A 15,241-nucleotide genomic window follows, 5' to 3' on the forward strand; every position below is an offset into this window, starting at 1 on the left:
GAGCTCGCCGAGGCCCCGAGGGTTTCAAAGACTCGGTAGCCTTTGGATGAAGCCTCCCACAGCCGGGGAAGGCAGCGGGGGGAAGACAGGAGAAGAGGCGAGGAGGCAGGCATGCAAGGAAGTAGGGAGGCACGGAAACCGGCAGGCAGGCAGGAGGGAAGCAGGCGGGCGGCACAAGGGACCTGCTCCTCCCCGCCGGGGCGTGCCAGCGGCACTCCAGGCCCGAGCCCGGCCCAGGTTCCGCGAGGATCTGCCCTAGAAACCGCCCCCAAGGGCGGGAGCGATCCGGACTATGGGGCAGGTCAGCGCCCGCTCGCTGTGCCGGGCCAGCTCCAGCGCCTGGCAGAGGCGGCTGCCCTGGCCCGGCCCCGCGCCCGCAGCCCCGCGGGGCCGCAGCCCCGCGTGGAGCCCCGGGACAGCCCCCGCCCGGGGACTCTCCTCCGTGGCCCCCTCCATCCGCCTGTCGCCCGCCGCCCGCAGCCTCTTCGATGAGCCGCTGGCCATCGCCGTGCAGGGCCTCGGCCCGCGGCAGCAGGTCACTCTGCGCGCGTCCTTGCGGGACGAGACCGGAGAGCTCTTCCAGGCCAGTGCGCGCTACCGGGCGGGCGACGACGGCGAGCTGGACCTCGCCCGCTGTCCTGCGCTGCCGGGAGGCAGCTTCTCCGGCCTGGAGCCCATGGGGCTGCTCTGGGCTTTGCAGCCCCAGAAGCCTTTCTGGCGGCTGGTAAAGCGGGACGTGCAGAGCCCCTTCCTCCTGCAGCTGGAGGTGTTTGAGGGCCACGGCGAGCGCCGCGGGCGGCTCCTGGCCCAGGCGCAGCACGAGCGGGCGTTCCTGCGGGACGGGGTGCGGAGAGTCCCGGTGCGAGAAGGGAGGATCCGGGCGACGCTTTTCCTGCCCACTGGTGAGTACCGGCCGTGCCGGGCTCCTTCCCCCACATTGCTGCCCCTGCTTTTGGCCCCGCAGTCGCTGGTCCGGAGCCAGACCGCCTCCAGGCTCCCCCGGTGCCCCGTACCAGGCAGAGGACAAGGGGGAGCTGCGTCTCACCTGTAGGGGCTGGACACTTCTCAAGGCGTGGCCTGACCAGCTTGGGTCTGCTGGTCCTGCTCTTCACACAGAGAAGCACGTGTGTCTGTTTAACTGACTTCTATTGGACATGAAGGCATTGATCACAGTACACTTTTTGTTCCCAAATGTCATGGGAGGTGAAGTCAAACAGTTTGCAAGGCACCTTTCCTCTATCTGTCTGTTTTCTAGGAAAATCAGGTGGTAATTCTTTTGAGTAAGTGGAAGATGCTTTCCTAAACTGTGGCGTTTAAGTCTGTGGCTTCCCTTTCCAGCCTTTCCACACATCCTGAACTTTGTAATGTCCTAATTGCTGTAGCCCAAGTTACATTTTGCTGCCGCATTTGTCCCCAATTCTTCCCTGCTTGTGAGCATGTCAAGGAAAACATTGGGGAGACTTGCCCTGGCAGTATTTTTGTCAGAGAATAATGAAAAGGGCCTGTGAGGTTTTCAGATTGCCTGACAAATGCTGTGTTGTCCTTCCATCAGCCGTCGAGATTTCTTCTAGTTTTCTGTAGAAACCTCATGTCTTGCATTCCCTTGGTTCTGTAGTAGCCACACCCCCAGCACATCCTATCTTTCCTTCTCCTCGTGATACACAGATTTTCACCAAGCATGTCCCTGGAACCCCAAGGAGCTCTTCTATGTACCACGTGCCTTCCCCTCTCCCCTTTCTTTCCTGCCTGTCCCAGATAACTCTTTCATGACAGTGCTAAAATCATATGTGCTGTGCCAGCCAGTGCCCTGGGCTCTGACTTGATCTGTTTCTTTGAGGCTGGTGGTGAATTTCTTGTTCTTGCTTGTTACACACGTTTGATGTTAGTCTGAAGACACCTGAGGGAAACCTCACCCTCTCTCCAGAGCAGGAATGGAAGTCTCCCTCTTGGCCTCCTCCTTTCCATACCTGGTTAGTACTTTGCAGCAATCCTTCTCAGCTCTGGACTTCAGTCCCTGTCCCATAATGAACCTAACTTAATGCTTCCCATACCAGGTAAGTAAGGCTGGTTTCAAATACTTTCTTCTTTTAATCCCAGAATAAATGACTGAAGTGCATTTACGTTACAATTGAGAAGCTGGAACCATCAGAAGATGAGATTTTTTTTGTCATTGTCGAGGAAGGGCAGGAATGAGAAGACTGACCAGAAGGCTGTGAGAGTAAAACTCCGATTTATTCAAAATACACTGCTCTTTTATACAGAGCTTCATGAGGACCAACTCCATTGGTTCTGAAGTGAAAACAACGCACAGCATTGGTGCAAAGTGCTTGATGCACAGTGATAGAACTTAACTATAAACAATGTGAAAAACAAGAGAGATAAAGAATTATTTACATTCTTCTCCAGCTCTTTCTCAGGCTTCTGCCTGGCTAGAAACTCTCAGTTTCTTTCTTTAACTGAATCTGAGTCCCACATTTTTTGGTTCAGCCATCTGAAAAATGCACTAAGGAGAAGCCTGATGGGTATTTTTGAAGCAGAGCTTAATACATTTGCAGTGAATTTACATGATACAGAGTACTAATTATGACTGTCAAAAGACCCCTTCTCTCTCAGCTGCCTGTTTCCTGATACTATCTAAAATATGTTATCTAAAATTAGTAGACCTGCTAATTTGTGCTAGTTTGTTTAATCTTGAAGCAATGTAGCCATTTCATTAAAACTGTCACAGTAATTTAGGACCCTCAATACCATTCTGCTGCTGTAGTTTTTTTTAATACACATTTCCAGGCCTATGAATTTGGAATATAAATTAAAAATTGTGGGTTAATGTGTCCTGTTATGTGGTCTCTCTCAGGAAGTGGCCCCTTTCCAGGAATTATCGACTTGTATGGAACTGGAGGAGGACTCCCTGAATACAGGGCATGCCTGCTGGCCAACCACGGTTTTGCTGTGCTGGCTCTGGCTTTCTACAGCTATGAAGATCTCCCCAAAACGATGAAGGAATTCCACCTGGAATATTTTGAAGAAGCTGTAAACTATATGTTACAACACACCCAGGTTGGTTTGTTCATTGACTCTCACTACAGTGAACTTGGATTAGTTAGGTTCCTGTCAGACTATAGTTGGGGCAGAGCTGTTGAACTTAAAATAGCATCTCTGTTGAGTTGGCTGTTATTGTTTTATATCTTTAACTCCCACTACAATGGCTCTCTGGCAGACTATTCCAGCTCTTCCTTTTGAACTGGCCAAGTGAAACAGTGACACATTGGTCACATTTCTACTCCATTCAACCCAGTGTCATAACTAGGGTACTAGTTTCCTGGAGGTTTACTGGACTTGCACTGGGGATTTTAGATTTATGCTCTGTAGAATGTCCTTCAGAACTAAATGTCCTTTTCAGCTGTGGAGCATATGATAGCTTTTTGTGATCCAGGTCTCAGGGAAACCAAGGAAACTCAAGGAAGTCTACCAATACACATTTGATGCTGTGTATTTTATAAACTGTTAAAATCACTCAAAATGTTGGTATTTCATAAGTGTGGGTTTTAGTAGCTAATTGTGCACATAAGGATCCTTCTAATTCAGCACCTCTTGGAAGAGAACCCTACTCAATTCTGCATCTCTTTATAAGTAGCTGTGAGTGAAAGTAGCTAGAATTGCAAAATCCAACACTTGGTTTCTCTAGAGAATGATAATAAAAACCTTCCTCAACCTCAGAAAGATGAGTAGTTGTTAAAGATCTTGACTGCTTTTTAGTCATCTTAACCTTAACTGCTCATGCCACCTCTCTGCCCAAAAAAATCTGAAAATTGCTTCCCCCTGCATTTTTTCCCCTTGAGAGCAGTACAGTACCATTGCCTCCCATTAACACCTTCATGTGTTTTTAATGTGTTGCAAAGTTTCAGCCATATTTTCTAATTTCCCCCTTCCCATATTTCAAAATCAGTGGGTTTGAAGCCTGTTAGACTGGTGATAACACACAGAAGGTGTTAGATTCTGATGCTGTCTCAGAGCCTATTTGCCCCTGAGAGTCTTTGAATTTTGAAGAGTTGTGTTATTAGCTAACCTTTTTCCAGTATCCTTACAGGATTTCAGCACCCAGCAAGGTTATTTAACTTTCCTTTTCTAGTTAATTTGCCTTGTGTAAAAGAAACCTAGTCTAAGATTGACTCCAGGGGACTGTACAATTCTCCTAGAAAAATGGTTTTAATAGGTTATAGTTTTAAGATAAATTTTAATGACTAAACTACCTCAGACTATTTCCTGTGAGTTAGATACCAAACATTCTAGAGAAATGGACGAGCAGCTCATGTGAAGCCTGCTACCCCACATCAGCTTCTTAATAGGGGAACCTTGAATATAAGAAATACATTAACGCAAGTGATGACAATATCATAGTCATTGCTGACTTTGAGCACTTTGCACTGAAAGAAAGCAACTGCAGAGGAGGCCTCCCCTGTTCTTTCCCTCTTCTTCTCTCAACTGCATTGTAATCTGAGACTGCACGTTTGCAAGCACAGCTGTACTCCGCTTCAGCACTCAACCTTGTAGCTTTGTTAGGATGATGCCACAGTCTCAGTAGGGCATAGCACCATAAATCAAGCACAGAACAGTGCCTAGGATCCCTCAGACATGGGCCCTGCACACAGGACCTCAGATGTCTGTATGTGGGGTCCAAATCTGGGACAGACAGAGCTGCAAACATGGCATCATATTAAAGAAGTGGCCTGCCATGGTTCATTGATTGTGATTTCTCTTCTCTCACCTCCAGGTTAAAGGTCCAGGAATTGGTTTGCTTGGACACTCAAAGGGGGGTGACCTGTGTGTCTCTATGGCCTCCTTCCTAAAGGGCATCACAGCCACTGCCCTTATCAATGGCTCGGTGGCAAATGTGGGTGCGGTGCTCCGCTACAAGGACATCATCATTCCACCCCTTGGTATCAATCCAAAACGCATCAAGGTCGGCAAGTCCGGGATTGCTGATATTATTGATGCATTGAACAGCCCACTGGAAGGGCCTGACCAGCAAAGCTTTATCCCTTTGGAGAAGGCTGAGTGTTGCTTCTTGTTCATTGTTGGCCAGGATGATCACAACTGGAAAAGTGAATTCTTTGCAGTTGAGGGGAGCAAACGTTTGCAAGCACATGGGAAAGAAAAGCCTGAGATAGTCTGTTATCCCGGAGCAGGACACTACATTGAACCTCCCTTTTTCCCAATGTGTGCAGCCTCAATGCACTTGCTACTTGGCAAGCCTGTGATGTGGGGAGGGGAGCCCAAGGCACACTGTGAGGCACAGATAGATGCTTGGCAGCAGATCCAAGCTTTCTTTTGTAAACACCTCACAGGCAAGACATCTGGAACATCCAGTAAGCTCTGATATGAATTAGGCTACTTTACAAATGAAGATGCTGGTTTTGTTAAATGTTTTGTTAAATGGCTCAGAATGAGAACAAGGTGTAGGGAAAGATTAAATGAGAAAGCCTTATAAATATGATTGCCTGGCAAAGGATTTGGAAAATACAGAGACTGTGAGTGAAATTGAGATGAGAACAAGCTTTGAGATTTCGGTCCTTGGTTGCGAAGCAACTGGGGAACAGTGGTATAGCTAGTGGAAGGTAACTCCCTTTTTTGACCCACAGACAGATCCAAGGGTCAGATAAAATGTTCTGTCTCCTCCCTCAAAAATGTATAGCTTATTCCGCACCTCCCCTGAAGTATCATGTATCTGTAATTCCATTGGTCCAAAGTGTTATTCCACACCCACTCTGAAGCCCCCTTGATAAGGTGTACCCAGGAGACCAGGGCTCTCTCTCCCACCCTTTCTCTTTGCCCTCTTGGACCCTCTCTTGGAACTCTCTCTCGCTATCTCTCCCTGCTCCCACTCCTTGGGCTCTGCTTGGAGCTGCAGCTGGCAGGTCCAAGCAGGGCCCCACAGCAAACCATATATCCTAAGACTTGACTTCAGAGATCTCTCATCCATCCAGGACCAGCCCTCGCCACAACAAGGAACATCAGAGAATAAGCTATTAGGTTTCTTGAAAGATGATGGTGGGTGAAAGCAAGAGCAGCTTCCTTTTTACACCCTCCTCTAATCTTGGTTAGAGGTTTTGGCCTCCTGTTTTATGTAGTACAGGGTTATAAGCTGTGGAAAACAAATGGTGGTAAGGCTGTGTGCTTTGGGTGTGAATTAAAGTGGTAGGTAACTCTTCCAAGCTGAGAACCAGGATGAAAACATGCATTGGCCTTCTCAGAGGAGATGTGTGCCATTGCCCAGCTTTGTGTTCTAGTTCCAGTATTCCAGTTTTTCTGGAAGCAGTAATCTACCTCTAGTGATCTTTCTGTTCTCCCTGTACACTTCTCTCTCCTTTGTTGCTCCTTGCCCTTCTCTCAAACCACTAAAATGCATCTGCCTTAAAAATATCTTATATTTCACTTACCAAAAGCAGTACTACTGTGCCAGCACCCTCAGGTAACACTTCATATTTGTAGGCAACAAACAGCCCAAGCTTGATGTGATGTTCAGAGAGCATGCTGAAGAAATGAGACATTTAAACAGTCTGTGGAAGTTCATAAACGTGAAGAAGCAACAGAACAGGTCCTGTTAGGGGTCATGCTGGAGTCGCTCCCGGGTGTCACCTCAGCACGGCTGGGAATCGCTGTGGAGATCCGCAGCACTGTCGGAGCTCCCTGCCGGTACATTCCGCAGATGCCGTCTCAGCTGCCTGCTGCTAGGGCGGCGGCGCTGGCACGGCGGCTCCGTGAGCGGCTGGAAGGGGCCCGAGGCGGCCGGCCCGCTGTGGCGGAGCGGGGCTCCGGCCGCACGCCCGCTGCTCTCTGCGCAGCGGGGCGAGCGCTCAGCCCCGCGGGGTCGGCAGTAACTGTGCACCCAAGCGTGGGGTTCAAGGAGCAAACGCTGGGAGTTGCCGGTGCATTTGCACTGTGTGTCCGAACACGTTGTACCCGCCAGTGCCTACAGCCCGACCTCGCCTGTGCGTCAGGCCCGTTTGAGCGTTTTGTATCCACCGTACTGTAATGGATAAAAGTGAAACTTTAACCGCTGCCCACGGCTCGCTGCTCCAGTCGCTTGGATGGCTTGGGGGAGGCGGGAGCGGCCCGCCGCTGGCTGCCTCCGGGGCTGGGGGGCGGGGAGGGGCTCTGCTCTCCATTGGGGACGCCTGGAAGGGGCGGCGGCCGCGGGACCGATATTGCGGGCGGCGCGGCCGCAGCGCGCACCCGCCGCCGCCGCCATGTGGAGAGCGCTGGCCGCCGCCGCCGCCCCGGCACGGGCCCTGCTGCGCGCCCCGCCGGCCCGGCGGGCTGCTAGCCTGGCCGTGTCCCCCACCGCCGGCCCGGCGGACGAGCGGGTAGAGACGCGGGTGGCGGGGCTGAGCCCGGGGCAGCCGGTGACCCTGCGGGCCGTGGCGGCCGACGACCGCGGCTGCCTCTTCCAGTCGTGCGCGCACTACCGGGCGGACAGCCGCGGGGAGCTGCACCTGGGCACGGACGCCTCCCACGGCGGGGACTACACCGGCGTGGAGCCCATGGGGCTCTTTTGGAGCCTGGCCCCCGCCGGCATGGAGAAGCCGTACCAGCGGCTCGTTCCCCGCAACACCAGCCTCCCGATGAAGGTGGAGGTGTTCGTCCACGAGGGCCACAGCCCGCCCGGCTCCATGCCCGGGCCCGTGGTAGCCAAAGCCGAGGTGCAGAGGTTGTTCACGGCCCCCGGCGTGCGGAGGATCCGGCTGAAGGAAGGAGTCGTAAGGGGCTCCCTTTTCCTGCCGCCGGGTGAGTGCCTCGGCCCGAGACCTTCGTCCCGAGGCCGGCGGGACCCCCCGCCTTCTCTGACCAGAGCAAGGAAAGTCTCGTGAAATAAACCCGTGCAGAGGCTGTCACCCGGGGAATCTGCATTCCCTAACAGCCGAGCGCTGCCCTGCAGACCAGTTGCCCTGAACTCTTCAGAAGATATCCCAAGTGCTTGTCGCGACAGGGCCGGGCTTGTGCGCGGCCGCCCCGCCTGGTCCTCGGCGGCACCGAGCAGGGCGGGCACGGGGACGCGGCTCTTGCGGGACGGGCCGGAGCTAAAGGAGAACAGGGCTTAAAGAGTTTACTTCGTTGCTGTGCTCGGCCTGTGGTTTTTCAGTAGATTTGATGTTTGCTCTGGAGTACCGGAATCTAACATCCAGAAAAGCTGATGCGCTTCATTGCGTGAGCCTGTACTGAATGTCCCAAGGATTTTACCCTAAGTAGGACTGAATTGAAAAGGTATTTTTCTTCCCTTTGAAACACAAGCCAGGAAGCAGAGTAGCAGATGAAATTCTAAAAAATGCATGTATCTCATCTCTGTTTCTACAGAGTGATTACAGTTAGTAGTTGGGTTACTTTGTGGTATAAAACCAAAATAGATTTATGAGCAAGTTCTGCCTGTTCTGCTTATGAGATGGTTGTGCTTTATGAGGTGTGATATTCTGATGGTCTGTGAGTGGTGATGGAAAATGAAACCTTACACCAGTGATTGTGTTTGTACACTTGAGCTATGAGTTAAACTTCTTGTAGTTCCCTGAGTGTTGTGGGTACTGGAACTGCCCTCCACATTACCTCTAATTTAATACTACTTGGTTCAGCAATTCCTGTAAGTATCACTACAGTTATTAAGTATTTAAGTATTTTCATTCCAAACCAATGAATTTTATCCATTTAGATATGGATCCAAAGTCCACTGAGGAAAAAAACAACAGAGAATGAACTTTGAATTTCAGATGTTTAGTCAGCATGCTGGATTTTCCATCTCCAAGACATTGTTTTGATCTATTCTGCCTTAGAGGATGAGTTTGATTTCTGCTGAGCTCAGTGGGAACCCAGACATATGCAAGATGAAACTGCACTTTCTCCTTTAGAAAGTCTGGCATTGTAATAGTGTTGAAAAGTCTGGAATCATTGCTTAAATTATATTGACATCCATCATGATGGAGGATCCAGTTACAGCATTATGATCATACACTTCTTTGCTCCAGGGACAAAAAAAAAGTTAATATTTTTAAGATAGGAATCTTAAATGTCAACCTTTCTTATTAAAAGTGAGAGGACATGAGTGGTCTTATGATGTAATTTTAATCTGAAAATTATTTCTCAATTCAGGAATAAGAGTTACAGATGTAGAGGTTTGTTTTTAAATGTTGGTAAAGTTGTCTAGCCCACTTTATCCTGCTTTTTAGTGAGTTCTGCAGGAACCATATACTTGGGCATGTGTAAGCACTCAGAGAAGCAGTCCAGGATCCTTGTGCAAGTTAAAGGGTGTCTTCATGAGAGAGAAACACATCCATCTATGACTATGTTCTGATTACATGCTCTTGCTAGAAAGCTTTTCAGGTAGGAGTGATTATTAAATATGTATTTTCTTGCCATATCATAGCATTATAATAAATTTATCCCAACCTATTTTCTCTCAAGTAGAATATTGAACTTCAATGAAAGAAAGATCAGAACTGAATGAGTAAGAACCCAAAGGCATGTTTCAGTCCTGTTCTGACTTCTTAATGTTTTAATCTGGGAGGTTTCCACCATTTAGCATGTCTTATACAAAACTTCCTTTTCTCAAATGTGTTGAAATGCCAGAAAACTTCTCTTCAGCATATAGAGGTAGTGTCAGAGAGTTAACATACTCTTGCAACATGCGTGTCCTCTTTGTGCTGAGATGGTTGTAGTGAGCTGTATCAAGGCACATCAGCTGTGACATCTGGTGGCCAGGGGAAAAAAAAAAAGAAAAAAAAAATTGTTTGCTTGGGGTCTTTAAAGCTCCATTAAGTAGCATCTTTAGCCTTCTAACCTAAGATCTCCTGGCTTGGCATACAAACATTTTACAACATGACCTTGATGGTAAAAGCACGGCTGTTGAAAATTATGGTTCTGATTATTTCTGTAGTTTGATGGGACAGATGGTATATATGTATGTGCACATTTATCTGTACATCAGTCCTGCACACACCCACACAGCTCTCAGTTCGGCCTTCTGTCTCATCACTTCTGCAGGAGCAGTTCTCCTGCCAAAGCTTACAGTGCTCATGTTGAGAGGTAGTAAGTCCAGTTGATTTTAACAATGGGTTGTCTTTGTTGGGTTTTGCTCAATGCAGTTTATTCCAGAGTTTACATAAGTTTTCTAGAATTTACTTCAAGGGCTCAGTGTTCTTGCCTCATTACTCATGAGCTTGTACTTTGCTAATTAAGAAGCAATTTTGTGGGAAAATAGCTGACTTGGTGTATGATTGGTCTGAGGGCAGGAGGTTAAGACCATGGAAAAATACATTTAGAATGGTTGTTGTTATTTTTTGGGGGGTTTGTTTGTTTTCTTTGGGTTTTTTGTTGGTTTTTAAATTTTTTGTTTTAAAAAGCTAAACCTGTAACTTCATATATTTTTACAGGAATGTAAGGACTTGGACCTATTCTTTGTTTGAAATAGCTGGAGTGGGATACAGCACTGGTTCTCTTAAATCTCTACTGTGCAAATGGAAAAATAATTACTATTAATAGCTAATGTCTTAGATGACTATTAATAGCAAATGTCCTAAGCATTCTGTATTTTGTTGTTCACTCTTCACCAGATAGTTTTTTGTGTCCTGTATGATAACTTTTCCTCTGTAACTCTTCTCTTTAATATAGGGGACGGTCCCTTTCCAGGAGTGATTGACATGTATGGGGATGAAGGAGGCTTGATTGAATTTAGATCCAGTCTCCTGGCTACCCATGGTTTTGCTGCTCTTTCTCTGCCATATTTTGACTTTGAAGATCTTCCTAGGGTGTTAAAAGAATTAAAACTTGAGTACTTTGAGGAGGCAGCAAGGTTCCTACAGCGTCACCCAAAGGTGAGTGCAGTGAGAAACCTCTTGAGACTAGAGAGGATTTAACAGTTATGCCTAAGTGGTGGTAGTTGTGAATTTTTTTTTTTTTTGTATTTGAGTATCAGTTTCTGCTGGGCAAGCTCAGGCCCAATAACAGCTTATGCATATGACTGGGAAGAGTGAATTTCTTCCAGCACAAACTATCTGTTAAATTCATGCTGGAGCTACAAGATTGCTGATCAGTAGGATAGTGAATGCTGGAGTATCCTCCAAACACGACCAGTGGTGATAAAAATGTTTGGCTTGTTTGGGTTTTTTCCTTACATGAAAGCAATTAGTTTTAATAGAGGATGATATGACACTGCTCAGTAGTAGCTGAAAGAATGAATTTGATAATGTAGGATGTTGCTTTCAATTTTACTTTCCAGGCTAGGAAAAGACAAGACAAATGTTACTTATTAAATCCTTCAAATATAATTTGTGAGGTTACTTTATTTTTCTGAGACTTGAATTTCCTGTTACCTGTTTTAGGAAAATGAGAAAAAATTTGCATTAACATATACAGTAGGGACCAGGTAAGGACTGAGCGATAGTATGCCTTGTGCATGTCTACATTTTTTGTGGGGTTTGATCTCTCTTGGTGTGTCTGAAAAATAAGACCATAAACAGGAGGAGGAGCATGGGTCCAGACTGTCACTTTCCAACAGGTTACATCAATAATTAACCTAACCTTTTTTTTAATAAAACAACTCCAAAGTCAATTAATGGCTAATCCCATTATAATGTATGCTTCCTTTATTCCTTTCTTCCTCTCTTCTCCATCCCCTATCTTATCTGAAGGTGAAAGGACCAGGAGTTGGAGTGATTGGGACTGGGAAAGGGGCAGAATTAGCACTCTCCATGATCACCTTCCTGCCAGAAGTAGTGGCTGCTGTCTCAATCTCTGGCTGTAGTTCAAATACAGTTGCAGACCTCCATTATGGTGAGACGACTCTGCCTGGGCTGCGTTTTGATATGAAGAAAGTCAGTGTCTCTGACTCTGGTGTATTTGACATTTTTGAAGCTCTGGATGACCCAATGAATCCTGCTAATTCTCCTAGCATGATCCCCATTGAAAAAGCAGATGGTCACTTTCTCTTAGTGGTAGGGGAGGATGATCGGATGTGGAAGAGCTCCTTATATGCTGAGCTGGCAATCAGGCGTCTTCGCCAGCATGGGAAAGAAAACTTTGAATTCCTGAGTTATCCGGGAGCAGGTCACCGAATTGATCCTCCTTCTACTCCATTTTGTCAGGTAGCTATGGATCGTGTTTTGGGAGTGCCTGTTCTGGGAGGTGGAGAGAGCAAAGCACATGCCCATGCACAGGAACACTCCTGGGGAAAGATCCAGGAGTTTCTGCACTTGCATTTGGGATGAACACTTAAGCACATGCAAGCTGTTGCAGATCTGCAAGGACTGAACTTGAGCCACCAAAATGACTGGTGATGACCAGTGAATTGAAGGGATTGACTGAGACAAGCCTTGAAATATGGAAATAACCAAATGACTAGTTAGTTACAAGTAAAAATCTAAAAAGAAAGGGATTTATTTGGAGCAGCCTAAGTTAATTTAATTAGGTAAAGAGAGGAGATGTGAAACAACAAGCAGGCTGCACTGTGGTACAAATTTGACAGCTCAAAGTGGTCATGATGAAGAAACAAGTACCTGAAGAGAGTACTAGGTACTTCCTTGCTTGCAGTATTTACACCTCATAGAATGTTAACAGGCAGCCTGCACCCTCAGCAGTGACAGACAGGATCACACCTCGGCAATGCCAGATGATAACGTAGACATCCAAATAATTAATGACTCTGAGTCCTAAGCTAGCTTTCCCCAGAATTCTCATATTTACAGCCATATACACTTCAGAAATGTTTTCCATTTACACAAAGCTGGAGATACCTACTTGAAATGAGGCTTGTATACTTACTGTGGTCTTCTGGTGACAGTCTGTTTCTTTCCAAAAATAACTGTCTGCTGAATGGAAGAATGAAGAGTACTTTTCCTTGTCATCCAAGAAGAAAGCAGTACTAGCACTGTTTTGTATTTGGGATGTACCTGTCTGATTCTGTAATGTCTTGGATTGCCATTTGACACTCAGGGTATTAAGATTCTGTTGAATAGGTTAGAGCATGTCTAAATACAGCCATTAAGTTAGGGATTAATTACTTGGGGAACTCTTTAGTAGTGATGTCAACAGATGCTGAAAACTGTTCTTAGGGAGAAAGCAGAGTTGGGAGACAGAAAACCTAGCCTGTAGATTTAAACTGACTATAAAAAGCTGTCACCTTATGGTGGTGATTAACTCAGAATCATACCAAACTAACAATGCACTCCAATCAATCACCCAAAGCCAAATCTAGGATAGCTTTTCTATGACTACCTGAGATTTTTTTTTTTTTAAATCCAAATTCATTTTTGGCTAGTGCCTTTTTCCCCCTCACCATTCAGGTAGAAAGAAACAACTTCTTCCCAAATGAGCTGATCTCTCAAGAGGGTCTTGCTGAAATAGTGCCAGTGCGGAAGGCCTGTTTAAAGAGGGTCTCTGTTAGCAAAATTTCACCTTCCAGAGTCATTTTGTCAGACCAGGAAGCTGCCCAGGAAGATACAAAACTTTCATTAGTGGTACTCAGTTTTGTTTTGCTCTCAGGAATCTCTCTCCAGTTAACTGTCGTTATGCTGCTGTTCAGTCTCAATAGCTTTCTGCAACTCTTATTAATCCTTATAATTTTATTAAAGTCACATGTTTTTCACACACAGTCAAGGCCAACTGAACAATTTATCCATCCATTCCTTACAAGAGAAGCTCCATCCTGCAAACTCCACAAAAGATCTCTTCATGCCTGGTCTCTAAACTCCCTCACCAGCTGAATAGGCTTTTGCCAAGTCATATCTGGTGCCTGAACCTCTGCTAACACAAGCAGCCTCAGAAGTCCAGGACCAGAACCTGCTGCAATGTGCTCCTTGGTGTCACCCATACCTGTCAGACTGCCTTTTTCTCCAAACTCATTTCAAGTGGCAACTGTAGGAGAAAGGGTTGTCTGTTGTGTGAAGGTTCCTGCCTCATCCTGTGTCTCTTCAGTAGCTGGAGCTGTTATTAATTGTGCAAGAGCAGCACCTCCCCTATCCCTGTTCTGTCACTCTCCCAGTGCCAATACCTGTGCTCCACACTGCAGTCCTACCTCAGCATATGCATTGCTATGCAAGATTGCAATTTGGAGGTTCAGGAAGTAAATGTTAATTTGTAAATTAAAAAAACCCCAAACAGGTAAACTAAGAGTTTGCAGACTTAATTTCTAAAGCACAAGTTTTTAAAATAATTTAGTGTTAGATTTTGTCAAATACATGCAATTTGAAAGAGAAGTAAAACTTTCTTTATTAAAAAGCAACCATGTGTAAGAATTTGATGTTATGTATTTGTTTGGAGAAGTAAATGATACTTTTGTTTTAAAAGGAGGAAAAATTAAAAACAATGTAATTTTACTGCACAGAGCTTTTTTGTCAATGAGTCAGGGTTTCCTGGACAAAATAATTAATAGAAGGACCTGTTGAAAACCAGACAACATTTGTGCTAGCATTTTGTATATTTACAATGCTGCCTGGGGACCCAAGAGGCATTGCAGGCACTCTGCAGAATGTGTAGCTATTTCCTGCAGTGTATATTAAACTGAGTGCCTGATTATGGCCTTACAGCCACGTTATTTATATTGGTTTACATTCACAGAATTGTTAGGGTTTGAAGAGACCTCTGGAGATCACCTAGTCCAATTCTCCTGCTAAGGCAGGGTCACCTAGAGCCAGTTACACAGGAATGTGTCCAAATGGATTTGGACTGTCTCCAGAGGAAGACTTCATGGCCTCTTTGGGCAGCCTATTCCAGTGCTCTGCTACCCTCAGTGTAAAGTGGTTCTTTTTCACGTTGAGGTGGAACTTCTCGTGTTTCAGCTTAAGGCCGTTCTTCCGTGTCCTGTCACTGGGCACCCCTGGAAAGAGCCTGGCACCATCCTCTTGGCACCCACCTTTGAGATACTTGTATCTATGGGTGAGCTCTCCTCTTCTATAGACGAAACCGGCCAAGGTCCCACAGCCTCACAAGAGAGAGGCTCCAGACCCCTCATCATCTTTGCGTCTCTCACTGGCTCCTCTCCAGTAGCTCCTCTTGTACTGAGGAGCCCGGAACCCGCCACGGTAATTTTTTGCCAGGCCAAACGCCCATCACTTTCCATTGAGACGGGTGCTCGGGGGGCGCCGCGCCGCGCCGGGGCCGCGCCGGGGCCGCGCCGGGGCCGCGCCGGGGCCGCGCCGGGGCCGCGCCGGGGCCGCGCCGCGCCCGGGGCCGCGCCGGGGCCGCGCCGCGCCCGGGGCCGCGC

The 15,241-nt window shown here is 47.0% G+C and overlaps 2 protein-coding genes across 3 annotated transcripts; both read left to right on the forward strand.

Moving 5' to 3' along the window:
* Positions 1-292: 292 nt before the first annotated feature.
* Positions 293-5,538, forward strand: LOC110472135 (acyl-coenzyme A thioesterase 1-like). 2 transcript variants are annotated; one of them, XM_077784135.1, is made up of 3 exons: positions 293-902; positions 2,855-3,057; positions 4,772-5,538. In XM_077784135.1, exons 1-3 carry the CDS (start codon positions 293-295, stop codon positions 5,375-5,377), a joined length of 1,419 nt encoding a protein of 472 aa, XP_077640261.1. In that variant the 3' UTR covers positions 5,378-5,538. The 2 variants fall into 2 exon arrangements, with proteins under 2 accessions (XP_077640261.1, XP_021389218.2); XM_021533543.2 differs by lacking the exon at positions 293-902 and adding an exon at positions 952-2,054.
* A 1,709-nt stretch (positions 5,539-7,247) lies between these two features.
* LOC110472164 (peroxisomal succinyl-coenzyme A thioesterase-like) lies at positions 7,248-14,260 on the forward strand. The gene is made up of 3 exons (XM_021533617.3): positions 7,248-7,785; positions 10,654-10,856; positions 11,673-14,260. Exons 1-3 carry the CDS (start codon positions 7,248-7,250, stop codon positions 12,246-12,248), a joined length of 1,317 nt encoding a protein of 438 aa, XP_021389292.2. The 3' UTR covers positions 12,249-14,260.
* The last annotated feature ends 981 nt before the right edge of the window (positions 14,261-15,241 follow it).

This window comes from Lonchura striata, chromosome 6 (assembly GCF_046129695.1).
Source record: "Lonchura striata isolate bLonStr1 chromosome 6, bLonStr1.mat, whole genome shotgun sequence".
NCBI lineage: Eukaryota > Metazoa > Chordata > Aves > Passeriformes > Estrildidae > Lonchura > Lonchura striata.